The sequence below is a fragment of the Drosophila teissieri genome, chromosome 2R, assembly GCF_016746235.2.
Source record: "Drosophila teissieri strain GT53w chromosome 2R, Prin_Dtei_1.1, whole genome shotgun sequence".
In the NCBI taxonomy this organism is placed as follows: Eukaryota; Metazoa; Arthropoda; class Insecta; order Diptera; family Drosophilidae; genus Drosophila; species Drosophila teissieri.
This window is the reverse complement of record NC_053030.1, coordinates 18,045,014-18,060,783: the sequence shown is the minus strand read 5'-3', so window position 1 is coordinate 18,060,783 and position 15,770 is coordinate 18,045,014. Positions and strand designations below refer to the sequence as shown.

Genomic DNA, 15,770 nt, shown 5'->3' with positions numbered 1-15,770 from the left:
CAAAATCTCAAAATCGCTTCTTTATTGCTGAGACCGCCGCTGTCGCTGTCGCTGCTACAGATTTCAAATGGGAAAAGATTTTTAGAATGGGAAGTTCGCTGGGCTAATTAGATATGCACGTATTGGCTGGCGCATTATTTATTGCACATTGCAGTTTTGTGCGGTGGATCTCTGTGTGGCTGCTTACTTGGAAAACTAAAAATTGTGAACTAAGTCAAGAGAAAAATTGTGTCGAAAATGTAACAAAATTATAAAGAGGGTATTTCTATTTGTATGCAAGTGTATTAATTAATGATTTATTTTAATAAATTATTTTAATTGTGCTTGTGTTTTATATTTTATTAATGTCCAATGAGCCCGCTTTTGTTACAAATTGCCTGCTGAGTAATGAAACTGATTTCAAGCTGTCAATTGTTATGAAATTTCCAAGTTATATTGTCGGCTTGAATTGTAATGCCTATAAATTAAGTAACTAGATAAGTGCTATGTGTGCTCCCCCATTATCGGCACCTCTGGCCATTGGAAGATGTGAACTTCTGAGGCAAATTCAAGATACAAAATGTGAAGGTCAGACTGCAAAATGCTCCCCTTTTTTCCCCAGTCTTTAGCAGGCACTCGACGAAGAGCGCTAAGAGACATTCAATCATTCTGACGACCTTGTCGCCTTGACGTTGAAACCCTAAACTTGCTGGCTTCTGTGTGAAAATGGCAGTTAAACAAATAGCGATCAGTGTTTGGCGTTGAGTCAGTCAATCAGTCAGTGTGCTCGCAAATGAGATAGATTACAATGGGTTCTAGGCTGAAATTGTTCTATGGGTCTTAGGCCATCAACCGACTCAGACAAACAGACAAACAGAAAAACAGACAATGAGTACAATGAGTGTATCGTAAGAATGCCAAATGTAAACCGAATTGCTGACGGCTGTTGTCTGGGCCGCCGCTTCTGCTCAAGTGGCATGCCACCAGAAATACTGAAGATTAAAGACAAAAACCAAAAATCAACGACTGACTTGAAAGCACCCATCTATCCATGTATCTATATATCTTTGTATCTATCTATCTATTAATGCTAGCGCCAATGCAATTTCGGGCTTCATCTTCGACTTGTAATCAAAAGTCGGGGACTCTCCACGTTACATTGCTGCAACACGCAAAACAAAAATAAAAACAACAACACCAAAAAATGGTAAAAAATCGAGGAAAAAATCAAAAAAATGAGACGCCAAAGCAGATTAATTATGAAGCCGAGTCTCAGCCAGAGTTTTGAGTCTGAGCTGGGCCGACAGCCAGAAGGAAGCTTAGGAAGCAGCAATCTTGGCTCAGTTTTGAGGCAGGTGAATGTGCTGAATGCCACCAGGCACATGGGCACATGGGCACATGGCAGCGTCTATTTTTGTTGAGTGTTTGACATATGATTTTTGCTAAATGAAAAACCTTTCGAGTCTCTTCGACTTGCAGTTGGCAGAATTTTCGTAATGGGTTTTCGGGGCTATTGCGAAAAAATCTTTTATTTGCCGGTTAGTCGGTTCTTTCACAACCCATTCGACTTGTCTGAGCTCTCCTCCAATCCTCATATCTAATCCCCCCCACCTGCCACCTGCCCGAGCAGATCTGATTGCTTGCGAGCAATAAAAGGCTGACAAGAAATCAATGAGCATAAATAAGATTAGAGCGGAATCGACGGCCTCCTAATACTGGGCACTAAATAGCAGTTTAATTGGCACCCATGATGGCAACAATGGCTTGGATTAGGCGGCCCAATTGCCTGGTGCTTGGTGGCTGGTGCTGCACCAGGAGTCATCCGGCGGAGCAGGCTGGCCCACCATTGGCACATCGCATAATTGTGGCCATGATGCGGCAAAATCCAACCACCTGAGCAAGAGGAACGAATTTGGAAATCGGCAAAGCATCTGATTTTAGCAAAAGTGTATGCCCTTCAAGAGATTTTTGAAAATTCTATTCATGGCTAATATATTATAGAGAAAAGGTATTTTTTATGGTCAGCAAGGTGTAGCCACACCTTTACACTTGCTTTATGATTCCGCAAGCCAACCTAATCAAAATGTTTTCCTTTGCCGAAACAATAACAAGTTAACAATTACAGCAGCGGATTCAATTAGGTGAGTCTAAACTGGTGTTGCATAAGTGGCAGCTTACTTAATTAAACTATTCAAATAAGTTCGAACTGCTGCTGCTCGTGGGAGCCGCTGAAAAGGGTCTTTGCTCACTTTCTAACTCGCATTTTGCTCTCAATACTCGAGTACGGGTATTTTCGAAGCTGCGTAATCGCGGCCCCAAAACCAAAACCAGACCCCATCCCACCCCAATAAAACCCAAAACCAAAAACAAAAACCAAAAAAAAAGATGAAACTGAAGCTGAAAACCAATCCAATTCAATTCCAATCCCAAATCCACTCGCGCTCATGTGTCTTCTTTGTTGCTGGCTGTTGGAAATTTTCTGCGGCTGTGTGTTGCCACAAGAGTTCGACATGTGAAGTATCATAAACATTCACTTTTATCTACGAAATGCAGCGACGAATGGAGCGTCGTCACCCAATTTCCTGCTGCTACTTGATACAGTTTTTTCAACGTGGACAAGGTCGTTGGAGAGCCGCCTGTCATTCAGTCCTAACACACATTTTTTTCCATTCGGCCCATTTGTTTGTTGCGGTTTATGCAATAGGCAAACATCACAACAATGGCTAAGGGCAATTGATGCCACGCTGCTAAGTCAGCCAGTGAGTTAGTGGCTCTAGTGGCTCCTCAATTCCTGTCAATATGTCATCGCTCCACAAACTCTCATTTTCCGCCAAGGAAACGGATGCCTGCCCAGCACCAGGTCCCATATACAATATACCACAAGCGGTGTAAGTACTTACGATTAATTGCTCTTGAGTTCAGCAACTCAATGGTCTCGATGGCAAATTTCTTTGCTGCCGAGAGTCTTTGGCCTTTATGGCCAATACAATACCACAATAATGGAGCGTTAAATGGGTTAGCAACGCCACCATCATTATCGGGCATATGCCACATCAAAGTGGCGCCAAAGGGCATTGAAAATAATGCGAATATCCGTATCTTCCGTATGTACTTATTGTTTCTTTCTCACAAGCCGCCTTTTTGGCAGGGCCAAATTATTCAAGTGCTTCCAAAAATAATCCCATAAACGGCGGGTGATGGTGGGGAATAGGTGTCAATATGCAAATTGGCAAGGGTCGAATTGATCGATCACCTCTCCAAGTAATTATGCATAATAATCTAGCGAAATAAGCGAATCAAAGCGGCGATAATAAAATGGTAGCCGGCCACGGGGCGTATACGTGATGGGAAAATAAAGCAGTGGTAATTGCTTCATAAAATAAGAATACCATACCATCTATAGATTTTGCTTCCAATTACACTGTAAATAGAGTCCAATATATTTTAGGATAATAATTTTGGCATACAACTGGACGTAGTCCTATGATTTATTTCTGATGATATTCTTATTCAAATGTGTTTTACGATGTACAATATACTTTCTAAAAATATTTTAATATTAATATGCAGAATTTTGTGGTTAGCTGAGATTAACGAAACTCGCGAGACACCTGATATTGCCTTTCGGTTTCGGATCTATTGGCCATAATCACCTAAAGAAACTATTAAACACCGTGTATCTTGCAATTAAAGATCTTAAAGTCAACCGTTAAAAAGTGCTTTGGACGGATAATTATTATTCGCTTTTCACTTCGGCCACTTTGCGCCAAGTTGAGTGCGGTCATATAATTACCGCAGTCATATCCATCATCCTAGTAACTCGCATTCGTATGCACAGCTGGAGTTCTCGGCCGCAGTCGCATTCCCCAGCGGATCTCCAGATGGATGCCATGGATCTCGAGCCATTAATTGTGCAGAGAGTTTCCTAATATCGCACTGGTCATCTGCTTGACCAACCCTAATACCTAACTCGCTCTCCCACTTAATGTGCTTTTTATTTAAATGTGCTGCTGAACAAAAGAAGCAGCAGCCGCAGCAATTTGGTTGCACTCAACTGGCGGCGAATTCTTAGCAACAATTTGCTGCTCCAATTAAATTCCCAACTGCGAACTCGGAGGCTTCTTCTGGCTGCGGCCAAGTGTCAGTACATTAATCATGAGGTGATTTATGGCGCCCACTCCATCGACGCATGTGCTCACGTTTTTCCCGCCGCCAGCAGCAACAGCAGCAACCTCAGCGCGTGTGGGCAGCCCACCGCCACCCACCCACTACCGCTCCCACGGCCACCACCTCCTCCTCCGCCTCCTGCAATCCACATGCATTGTTATGCTCCGTTAGCCGTTTTAGAAGCGTGTGGCAACTAAACGATGTGGCAAGAGTCGACCAAATTGCTGGTGTGGGCGTAGGAGCTGCAACACCAGTAACAGCAGCCACTGCAGCTAGTGCAGCAGCATCAGTAGCATCCCCTTCCGAAAACTTCCTCGACCAGGTGTCAAAAGCCAGCCACAACGTAGCTGAGGAATACAGAATCCACAATCCCCAGTCCAAATGCCCATTGGTGCCAGGCCAGCCGATGAGTTTATTAAGCTCGCACTTGGAACAAAAATGATTGCTTATCTATAAATTCACATTTTAATACTTTACATACATATACTTTGGGAAACCAAACATAAGTGGAAAATAGGTAATATTTTCTATATATTATTAACCTGTTATCTTTGAACAAATGGGCATTTTCTTTCGGTGCAGCAGCTGCCGGCGGATCGTTTGAGCTTGTCAGGTGAGGCACGTTGAGTGTTTTAATTACAGCCGGTGCAACGCGAACTGCGCGATCGGTTGCATCCGCATAAACCGGCAACTGTGGCCAGGTTTATTTGATTTACGCGTGGTCATTAGCCATTGCCAAGTGGCTAAGAAGTCTTAGTCCGCCTGTCGAGAAATGTCAAAAGGTTAATTGGATTGTGGCAGCCGTAGCCGGAGATGCCACCGAAATTGAATTGAAAACTGAAGCTGAATCTGAATCTGAAGCCGGCTTCAGCCCAGCCAAGAATCTTGTTGAAAGGGGAATGCCAGAATGGCTGGCCATTGACCAACCAGAAATGGTCAATGGGTGCTCGAGTAAGTGGAATGAGCTCCAAAAAACAAAACTGTCTGATTAAAATGGTCTCTCTATGGCATAATCATAAATTGTTTTTGATACAAAATGCAATTATAATTTTAAGTAGCAAGCATCAACTATTCAAAAATAGATCATTGTCCAAAAATAATTCTGAGAATTTGTATACTTTCATATTTCTCCGATTTGCTTATCCTTACTGCCTAACTGCGAGAATCCAATCAAGCGGCTAATGCTCGCCAGGCATGCAACTGCTGAAAAGAGCCGCAGAAGATGAGTTCATTTGGTGCTCCAATCCGCATCGAAGACAGCCTGGGAATCTGGGCCGTCTTCGTCCACTGGGGCTTTGATTGATGACAGCGCCCACCGCATCGGCAGCTTCACACATTGAGTTATCGCCGGGTCTATCTCTTCATATAGCGATAGAGTCTTTTTTTTATGGATATGCATTAAATATGAGATTGTTTTTTTTTGTTGGTTTTTTTCAGCCATCATGTCGTTCGCTTTTAAGCGTTCAGTTCGCTTAAGTGACAGCCCAGCGGAGTTGTAGTTGCTTCGCAGTTGTTTTTCGAGATGATGATACACCTACCTACCATACCTGCCCACCTACCTGAGTTCCTCGTCTCCGTGCCGCTCTCCTGGATCGCCCATGTTCCTGTGCCCGTAACTGAAGTCGATTAAAATTCCTCCAAAATGTTGAATGTTAATCGCTCATTGTTTGAGGAGGCGCACAAAATTAAATTGTTTGCTTTTTCGAAAATTTGACATACAACAGATATGACATGGTTGTTGCTGCTGCTATTGCTGTTGTTGTGGTTGTTGTTGTCACCTTTCAAGCTGCCGCCGCCAACAGCTGAGTGCATTTTCAAAGAAAAGTTTCTTGCAGCTCTTTTAATTGCATTCCCTCGCCCCACGATAGCAATCAAGCGAAGACAAGTTAATTAAAACCTAGCACAGCAATTCGACTAGATTAGCATCAGAAGTTCAGTTCCCCGTACCCGGCCACAGAACACCAGCTGCAGTTCTATATAAAAGTGTTTTTATACAAAAGAAATCGATTTACAAAAAAGCCGACGGTATCTAGAAAAGTACGTTGCACCAATGGAAGGAATGTGAGATAGACTTAGCAGGTGAAGTTCAATTAGAGTTCGCCATTTCCGTACTGCTGGATCTTCAGCAGGTCGCAGGAGAACTGGAAGAGCTGCTCGCACTTGGCGGGCTTCCTGGCATCCGGATGGAATGGCCCCTTTCCGCCGTTGGAGAGGTAAGTGCCACCCTGACCCTCGATAGAGGGATCGATGGCCGCCAAGACCACCGTGCGGGATCCCCGTTCAGGGGTCTTGAAGAACAGCTTCTTGAAGATGGGCACCGATGTGGTGGCCGAGTGCTCGAACAGATCCGTGTCCACAATGCCCGGATGCACCACATTGACCTGCACGTGCGACTTTTCTGCATCCAGCACTGTCTGCAAATGGCGGGTGAACAAGATCTGAGCAAGCTTGGACTGACTGTAGGCGGTTCCAGGGTAGTAGTGTTTCCTATAAAGAGTAAAACCTTGTAAATAATGAACTACGGCGTGAATTACTCAAACTAACGTTCCGTTGATGTCCTTGTAGTTGATGCGTCCAATGAGATTCACGCAGGAGCTGACGTTCACGATCCTGGCGTTCTTTCCCTCCTTGCCTGCCGCCCTCAATTGAGGCAGAAGCAGATGGGTGAGCAGAAAGTGGCCCAAGAAGTTGATGGCAAAGTGCGACTCATAGCCATCGGCGGTAAGTTTCAAGGGCGCAAACATGATGCCAGCATTGTTCAGCAGCAGGTCCACTTTTGAATACCGCTCCTTGATGAGCTGGGCAAACCCCTTTACGGATTTCAGATCGCCAACGTCCAGTTGCTCGCAGATGAGCTTGCCCTTTGTAGCTTTTAGGTCCACTATAGATGCAACCGCGGTTTCCGCACTTTTGGGATCACGAACGCCTGCAATAAATCAATTACATTAATTAAAATGAGCATAAATTGAATTTCCGCATCAGCCTGTTAAAGAGTGCGTTACAAAATCCTTTCTATATTTATAAATATCCTTTTAAATGTTTTTACATAAAATCAGTAGGGAATTCTACTTTGTAAATTACACTATTTTACACAATGCATACAAGCAATAACGACACCTGGCGCTTGCATACAGTACTTCAAGTTTTGTTTTTACGTGTGTAAATTATACATATGTCATATGTAAGACATAACAGTTGACTGTTAAGTGATAAAACTGATTTTTACATTTACTAACATTAACCATTATATATAACAAAAATAACAGTATTTTCATGATTTTTTAAAAGCGTAAAATATGTAGATGATTGCTAAATTCATTTAAGTAAGAAATGTGAAAAGAAGTTATTTTTGAAAGCGTGAGGCGTGAACATAGAAATTATTTTTCGTGACCCTTTTCAATGAAATGTAAAATTCTTTTCCCTGACCAGTCAATGAACTCTTATCGCTCGTCTTCCCCGAAAATCGAGGCTTCTACGAGACTTGGTTAGATAATGAAATCAGGCGAATGGGTCATGATTTCTGGATCGCATTGACAAGGGTGGGAATGGATCTGCATTTCGACGATCGGTGCTTCGGTGTTCGATTTTAGTTTGCCGAGCACGTGCACTGCAGCACGACTAAATGTTTGTGGAATTCATAAGCAGATCGGCGAACTTCGGATAGGGCTGAAACAAGTTGTTTGGCGGATTGGTCAACTCACCCATGACGACAGTCATGTCGCAGGCCAGCAGCTTCTCCACGATCCGCAGTCCGATGCCGCGATTGCCTCCGGTGATGACAGCAATGCGATCCGGTTGTTTATAAAGTGCTTAATGGATAATGTCGACAATTAGCGATCGTGGGATAAGCATCGGCTAGCGAAATTACTTACCCACTCGATCCCGTGCCTTATACTGGGCATCGTGGACGAGACCGACGATTCCGATGTACTGATAACGAAACTCAGTCTTCCACTCGAACCACGACTTTGGGAACTCCTTGGTGGTCTTCGAGAAGAGGAACGCGCACAGCAGCAGGCCGGCGAAGAAAATCCACAGCAAAGTTCCCAACATTTTACGCTCTTATCGATCCGTCGCCGTCTCTCCGGAACTCTGCAAAGGGAATACGGGTATTGATAAGAAATCGAGTCTTTTGCGGTGCAAAGTGCGGCGACTGATAAGGAACCCCAAACCTGGTTCGTCACAGCCATTAGCCGGCAACATTATCAATATTGGCGGGTAAATTCGCCTCGAGTGCACTTTGCGAAACTCTTCAACTGAGTCAGCAAGATTTCACGTTCCAAGTGCCAGCGGGTACATCTGTTGGCCAAATTCGTTGGTGATTCTAGGTGTGCTGGGTATACATACATATATACATGTGTATATACTAGCCACATGAATATTCAAGCTTCCACAGGTATCATGCCTTTATATTATCATGTTGACCCAGCAGTAGAGGGATATACTCAACGCTTTTATGGATCAACTAACCACTAAAACATTCAATTAAGTTAAAGTGCTCGAACTTGATCTTTGCTATCAATTATAAAGGCTTTTACACAAACGCTCATCTTAATAACAACATATTTTGACACCTGATCATACTAATAACAAAACATTTTGAGTAATGAAACAACAAATATGTTCAAAGTCTAAGAATTTTGCACTGGAATATCCATTTCAGGCGAAGAAAACACATAATTAATAAACCTATTAATGCTTTTTTTATCAGCTAGTGTGTTCCGAAATCGACTTGACCCCATTGGCCGTCGAAAAGCCTGAGTTGTTGCCTCTTCCCCAGTGTGTTTTTCTTGTTTGCCCAGCAATTTCGAGCGTTCGCTAGCCGGGCTTATAAAGCTAATGCGACTGTTTGACCACCGATATTTGCAGTGCATATTTGCCACCTGCACTTTGAGCGTTGCACTCGAATATTATTATATTATTTCTGACCGGGCGGGGGAGCAATTAAATTAATTAGACGGAAGATAGTCGGGCGCGTTTAGTAGTTTAGTAGGAGCAACGTGAGAGCGAGAGAAGTGGCTAAGGTGTGCTCGTAAAATGCAAATTAAAAACCCAAACAGCGGCGGAATGAAAGTTGAGGAACCGAGCTTAGAGCCAAAGCCAATGAACGGGGCCAAAATAGTGAATTTGGGGCCAGCGCTGAAAATGACTGAGGCGCTAAACAGCAGCAACTGGGGTCGGTTTCTTCGCGGGAATAACTGTGCGGACGACCTAGCATAGTACACTGAGAAAAACACGTTGCTATTGGTGTAGAATACAAATGGATCTACCTATTGTATTGCAACTTAAATTGCAATGTTTTTTAGAAAGCTAAGTAATTAAATTGAAATGCTTTTCTAATTGCATTTACCCTTGATTAAGAAAGGTCAAAAATTTTATAATTAAAAAAAAAATTAAAAGTTTAGGATAAGCTTTCTAAGGATTTCTCATCTTTCACCGAAAGTGCTCAGATTTTCTCTGTGTGTACGCATGACACCACGAACGTGCAGCCAAGAGTTTCGACTTCCGTCAACAAAACGCAAAAGCTAAGCAGTTCGACTGTTGTCGCTGTCGTAGCCGCGATCGTTTTTAATTTGACTGCATATGGTTAACTTTCTTTTTCTATTGTTGTTGCCCTTGCAGGGGCTTTTTCAGTTTTACCTTCAAGTTGACTGTCGCAGGCGAAAATGCACCTGTAACTCGATTTCTATGCTAATATTGACACCCTTTTTCAATTAAAGGCTGTGGCTGTGGCGGCTGCGGAGCTTCCTCGTCGTTGGGTTTTCAATCACGTTTTCGAGTAAAATCAATCGCTGAAGTTCGAAAACCGGTTTTTCCAGCGGGCCCTTATATTTGCCACAACCGCTCGGCGAGAAATTCAAAAGCGAACTGAACGTTAGGTTTTAATTGCGCGCCTTTCCGCCAAGAACTTGATCAACTATTGTTGTTGTTTTGTTTCGGCTTGTTGCCGTTGGTCAACAGGTGAATTTCACCCACTTGCCGGCTGATGGCGCAGAAAAACAGCTGATTTTGTACAATCAGTTGGTTATGCAACGGCTGGGCGGGCTGGCCGGCGTGTAATTACCTTTGTGTGCACTCACAAAATGACTGATTTGAAACAATTTAATTGAAATAACTGCAGGCGAACGAAAAACCAAGTTGGATATACATCGATGGCACCAGGGCTGCACTTTCTGTGTTTTGAATATCGATTGTTTCTATGATTATCGATATGTGCTTCATATGCATTTTATTTTAATTATACTTTACTGATTGGTTAGTCATAGAGAACTAAACTGTCTTCAAACAAATTTGTTAAATAATTCCACAGAAATAGTGTGCAAAGGCAAATACCAAGAAGTTAAACTAAGCTTATTAACATTAAACATGCTATTAACATTTTATGTTAATACACTGCTATCAAACTTATCGATAGCACAGCCATTTTAAATCGAAATTTAAATTTCTGCTATCTTTTTATGTTATTTAACTTTAACTTTAAATATGCCATGTTGATTTAGTCAATGTGAAATTTTACAATTCATTCGTGAAAACCAACCTCCCAACAAGATGCTGTTCTTTTTTTGCTAGCTGATTTATTTATTGAACCGAAATAGTACAGTGCATTTAAGTGTTTAAACGGAAATATGTTCGTACAACAATTACAATTTATGTTTTGCCTTGATACCAGTTATAACTAATTTTGCCTTTATATAGTTGCGCATAAGTATATACTTAGTTTGAAATTAAGAGAACCTAAGCGAAACTTTGAAGTCTAGGCTTTGCGCTTTTCCTTTAAATATATGTAATAAAATTTCGTTTCGCTTTCGATTAAATCATTCAGTTGGGATTACCATATAGAGCGTGTTGTCGTGTGTATAGGTGAATACATATTTTGAAATATATACTAGACTAAATTGAATATATACTTGAATCGTGTGTGCTGGTGTAAGAGGTGCCTATTAGCTACTAAAAAGAATATTACTGTGGAAAGGACAAAGTATTCAAAAGGGTCAACGGTTCGGAACTCTAAGTTGCAGCTGCGTTGTCAGTGTCTTTTATCGTCTGTTTCTCCATCTTCGTTTCCGTTTCCGTAGCAGCGACATCCTTAGGCTCCTTTAACTGTCAATTCTCCACGGACATGTTGCCGATGTCATCGTTTATGGCCAGCACCTGGCTAATGAAGCTCTGGTCGGTGACCACCTCGGCCAGGGATTTGCACAGTTCGGTCAATTCCGGCAGCGGCATCTTCAACTGCGGCGCCAGCCTGCTGAGATGTTGACCCACATAGTCCGGCAGCTGGAAGGTTGATAATAATAACTGGGTTAGTGACCAATAGTCCAATAGTGTGATCTCCAATGAGTGATCCCCTTACCTTTCCCTTGCCCACTTTGAACGCGCTGAACATCAGCTTGGTGCGCACTCGCTGCTCATTGGGTCCGTCGTAGAAGATGGTGAGGTAGGCCTCCTGGCCATTGGCCACCAAGGGGAAGTAGATGCCCGCATAGACCTGGCCCTTGGCGTCTCGGGAGAGCAGCGACCGGAAGTTGTACACCAGATTGCGGCGCACGGTCACATCGATGGCCGTGATGTACTCCTGGGCCACGTAGATCAGCGATGTCTTGTAGCTGGTATCCTCGCCGCGGATCTCGCGCTCCTTCCACTCCACGAACTTGCCATTCTGCTGACTGTAAGCATAGCAATAATCACGCTGCAGATGCGGCTCCTTGGATTGGGTGAACCAGCCTAGAAACATTTGGGAGCCATGAGTATACATTATAATTGGCTATTTGGAGGATGCAACTCACCAGTATGCGGATAGCTTTGATCCTGCATAACAGTCACCGCCCTGCTGACATGGTAGCCCGGGTCCAGGATCATCACACCACGTCGCTCGCCGATGGCAATGCGCATGGCCACCATGACGTGCTCCTTCTCCACACCCGCGTCCACCGAATTCAGGCCGCACTCCTCGTCCAGCTGCACGTAGTCGTTGCAGTCCATCACCTGCTCCTCGCAGGACACCACGTACAGGTAGTTGGCCAGCACCGGGAACATCTCCACCATCCTGGCCATGATCTCAAAGGCCAGGGAGACGCACATGTGATGGCGCCTGTTGATGGGCACATCGTAGAACTGGAAGAAGCTGCGCAGATCGGAGCGACGGGTGCGCTTGAAGCTGCGATAGAAATCGACGAACAGGTTGACCGTGTTGTAGTGCGTCTCCTCCAGCATTCGCTGCAGCGTGGTCTCCACTATTCCGTTCAGCTCCTCATACTGCCAGACGTTGTCGAAGACCAGGGTGCCCTTGCCAGCGGACTCCGAGCCAGTCGACCAGTCGGGCAGCGGCAGCGGATGACCCAGGGGCCACACTCCGTTGACCTGGTTGAAGGCCTCCAGGTCGTAGCCGTCCTCCACTATCAATTGGGCGCCGGAGAGGCACTCCAGCGCAGCTGCGACGGGCTGCTGTCTGGCCAGCAGCTGCCTGATGTCGGAGTAGCGCTCCGATCTATCCACCGATGTCAGATCGGGCGAAGGCACCAGCTCATGGTCCTCGAGGTCCTCCTCCTCCTCCTCCTCGCTGGAGGTGGAGGGTGTGCGACGGATGGCGCCAGTGCCATGTGCAGTTGGGTGCTCAGTTGCGGATAAATCAGATCGCGTCGTAGTCAATCCCAATCCCATTCCGCGCACCACCGCATCCGCCAGCTGCTGATCCGCCGGGAGCAACGGATCCTGGGCAGCGGCGGCGGCAGTGGCCTCCTCATCCGGAGAGGCCACTCCCCCATCCCGTCGGTGACTGGCGGCAACGGCGAGTCAACTCGGCCATTCGGAGCCCCAGCGGCCCACGGTGGGCACATAGCCACTTTCGCAATCATTGAGTGTGGCGTCTAGTTGAATGTTGGCGAACTGTTGTTGGCTTAAGTGATGCAGTGATGGTTGGTGGGCAGCTTGGCCAGCCTGGGCGGCTCCAGCTCCAGCACTGATCAGACTAATCCGGCCCTGCGCTCGCTTGAACAGGAGGTCCGGCTCGTCTCCAAATTTCGTCGTTGGTTTAGACTGATCTGTAGTTTTGTTGGGAGCGTGAGATGATAGAGAAAAGTCTTTTAGAAGCTGCATTTTTGAAAACTAAACCTAACAACTGACTTTTAGTCAAGACTGAACTACAGGTGCCTAGATAGCTTATACTATATTCAAATATGGATTATAACACATTTTAAAAGGTTGTTATTTTCTGACTTCCAACGTTTCTTCTTTCTAGCCCAAGATAAGCTAGGTTCCATTAAGCTACTACAATTAAGTATCAATTATATAAATTGCGCCTGCTCCATATGTTTTTCAATCTCGCGCGCAATCTCGAGACCCTTGACCTGCACCCTTGATGATCCCGATGATCCCTCGGCTGATTAGGATTTCTGAATCCCTCCAGCAATTAGTTTACAACGCAGCTCAGCAGGTAGCTGTGCCCTTATCAAAGTCAAGTCCCATGTAATTAGCCCTAGGTACGCAAACGCCCCCTAACCATCTGGCTGTCTAGTGCCCAGTTTTTCGTGCAGTGTGTTGTCACGTCGTCCGAGATCTATGTAGATGTGTACAGTCGCTCGGCCAGCGGGCAATAAACAATAGCAATGACCATACGTAAGTACTTGTTATCAACGGGAGGCAGGAAGTGGGCGGGCACTGCTAAATGGGTTCCAAGTGCTGATTGCTAACTTTCGTTAGTTGCAGGCAATAAAACACAGCAAGTACGAGTGCGAGTACAAAGGCAGAAGTGTTTTTCCCCCCAGAGAGTGTCCACGTGCCAGATGCCATACTACGCCATTATATACATATAAGAATATATATATATAGCATATATAGTTTGAAGTGGAGGTCAGGTCATGCCGCATGTGACATGGCATGCTGAAAAATCACGCCTAGAGACATGCGCTTATCTTGTTTGTGTTTTTGATTAGACATTCTGCGCTGCGAATTCGCTTTGTTTGTAATATGACTCAATCTGGAGCACCCAGTTGTGGCTCCACATATGTATGTATATATACATTTATTTACATACATATGTGCCACATTGAAAGTGCCCGTATTTGTGTATTCAATCGCAGGCACGCGCAATTGTTGCTAATTGCACGTGAATCACCGGATGTGAGAGTAGAAGTTTATTTTCCCTGCTTTGCGCACAACAATGTGTGTTTATTATGCCGTCTACACCCGAAGAAAAGCAAAGTAGTCAAGTCCTATTCATACATTTTTGTTTACCCATACCATAAACAATTGTGGGAGTGTAAGATGAGGTGATTTTCCTCTTACAAATTCCTGGAACTGAGTAATCTTCTTTGTTCCGCGTCTGCCGATATCGTTTTTCGTCTGTTCGCATGTTTTCCTACTAAAATGCCTGTCTAATATTCGCGATATTCGATTTCCCAGATGCATAACTTGAGGATATTCTATGTTTGGAGGTATCTGTATCTTTCAGTTTTATATATCTATCTATCAGTAGCGCCCCAGGATGCGTTCGATTACTTACCCATACAATGGCCTAAGCCCTATTGACGAAATCCTTGTGTTCCTGTTAAGATCTCGCTTTTGGTTCGCTTTATTTCACACAAATCTCTGTATGCTCGACGGCTTTTGTGTGTTACCACTTGGAAAAGTATGGCTTAGATTGGCTTCGTTTCGGCTGGTAGAATGCAACAGTTGCCTTTCAACTGTTGATGTTTTCAATTTGGCTTTTCCTCGACGCGCGTGCGTGGAAAACCGAACGGAAGGAAAATAAAATAAGGAGAACGCGAACTAAAAGCAAACAACTTGTTGTCTGCACTTCTTTGCTTTGTGGCTTTGTCTTTCTCTACTCGCTTCGATTATTTAAACAATTTGTGTGTTGTTTGTGGTTTAGTACTGGGGGACTGGTCGCTTTTGCCTGTTCAATGCAGGTCCGAGTTTTTCAACGATATTGGCGAATTAATCGACATCGAAGTGGATTTTGTGCGACACTGGCCAGCGCGTTACTAGATATGCACACTTGCACTGCGCTATTTTCAAACTGTTCCGATTTTCCCCCTGAGGTTTTCCGCTTTTCTTCGAAGGCCTGAGCTCCGCTGAGAACGAGAGACGCGTTGCGACTGATGAAAATCGCTGGCGAGCACGCCGCTATATAAACGATCTCTGCGTTTCTCGGCGTTTGAGCGACGTCGAGGCTCTGCCGACGTCGACTGCGTTTGGCGTTTAGCGCGAACTCGAAAATATTTCAATTTATGACGCAAAAAAGCTTGAAAAATTCCACACAAAAGTGAGATAAGGGTGGCCAAAACTTGAACGCGATTTTTGTTTTGCTCCAACGCTTCGCAGGTAAACAAATCGGATGTTATTGTTTTGGGACGGGTACACTGCAATAAATACGAGAGCAGGGAAAGTAATATAATATGTATATATTGCACTTAGTTGTGATCGGGCATAATTAGCATATTAATTCGGTCTGGTGAAAACTCATGATGAACACCCATGATAAGCAGTCAGTCAGTCGGTCACGCAATCAGTTGATTTGCTTACTTTGATTTTAGTTACTAAGCCTTATCGCACTGAGTCAACTGTTGTTTATGATCTATTTATATGAATAGTGGTCGCTCCCCTTTAGAATGGAGAACCTTGAA

The 15,770-nt window shown here is 44.3% G+C and overlaps 2 protein-coding genes across 3 annotated transcripts; both read right to left on the bottom strand.

Moving 5' to 3' along the window:
- Positions 1 to 6,117: 6,117 nt before the first annotated feature.
- On the bottom strand, positions 6,118 to 10,316 carry LOC122613503 (dehydrogenase/reductase SDR family member on chromosome X). Of its 2 annotated transcripts, none has more exons than XM_043787706.1 (5): positions 10,211 to 10,316; positions 8,019 to 8,238; positions 7,848 to 7,955; positions 6,691 to 7,072; positions 6,118 to 6,633 (listed from the first exon to the last, which is right to left on the bottom strand). In XM_043787706.1, exons 2-5 carry the CDS (start codon positions 8,197 to 8,199, stop codon positions 6,237 to 6,239), a joined length of 1,068 nt encoding a protein of 355 aa, XP_043643641.1. In that variant the 5' UTR covers positions 8,200 to 8,238; positions 10,211 to 10,316; the 3' UTR covers positions 6,118 to 6,236. The 2 variants fall into 2 exon arrangements, with proteins under 2 accessions (XP_043643641.1, XP_043643640.1); XM_043787705.1 differs by lacking the exon at positions 10,211 to 10,316 and adding an exon at positions 9,787 to 10,058.
- A 388-nt stretch (positions 10,317 to 10,704) lies between these two features.
- On the bottom strand, positions 10,705 to 12,933 carry LOC122614498 (the record flags this gene model as incomplete). Its single annotated transcript, XM_043789064.1, has 3 exons — positions 10,705 to 11,424; positions 11,501 to 11,871; positions 11,934 to 12,933. Coding segments are annotated over 3 exons (1,545 nt in total), but the record flags the coding sequence as incomplete, so codon positions are not given.
- Positions 12,934 to 15,770: the final 2,837 nt, after the last annotated feature.

What these genes read in the sequence shown, in the direction of transcription:
- LOC122613503 (XM_043787706.1), bottom strand. Translation starts at nt 8,199, where the DNA reads ATGTTGGGAACTTTGCTGTGGATTTTCTTCGCCGGCCTGCTGCTGTGC. An exon ending in TAAGGCACGGGATCGAGTGG is followed by an intron (nt 7,956 to 8,018) that starts GTAAGTAATTTC and finishes TTATCCATTAAG; the next exon opens with CACTTTATAAACAACCGGAT. An exon ending in CGACATGACTGTCGTCATGG is followed by an intron (nt 7,073 to 7,847) that starts GTGAGTTGACCA and finishes GATTTATTGCAG; the next exon opens with GCGTTCGTGATCCCAAAAGT.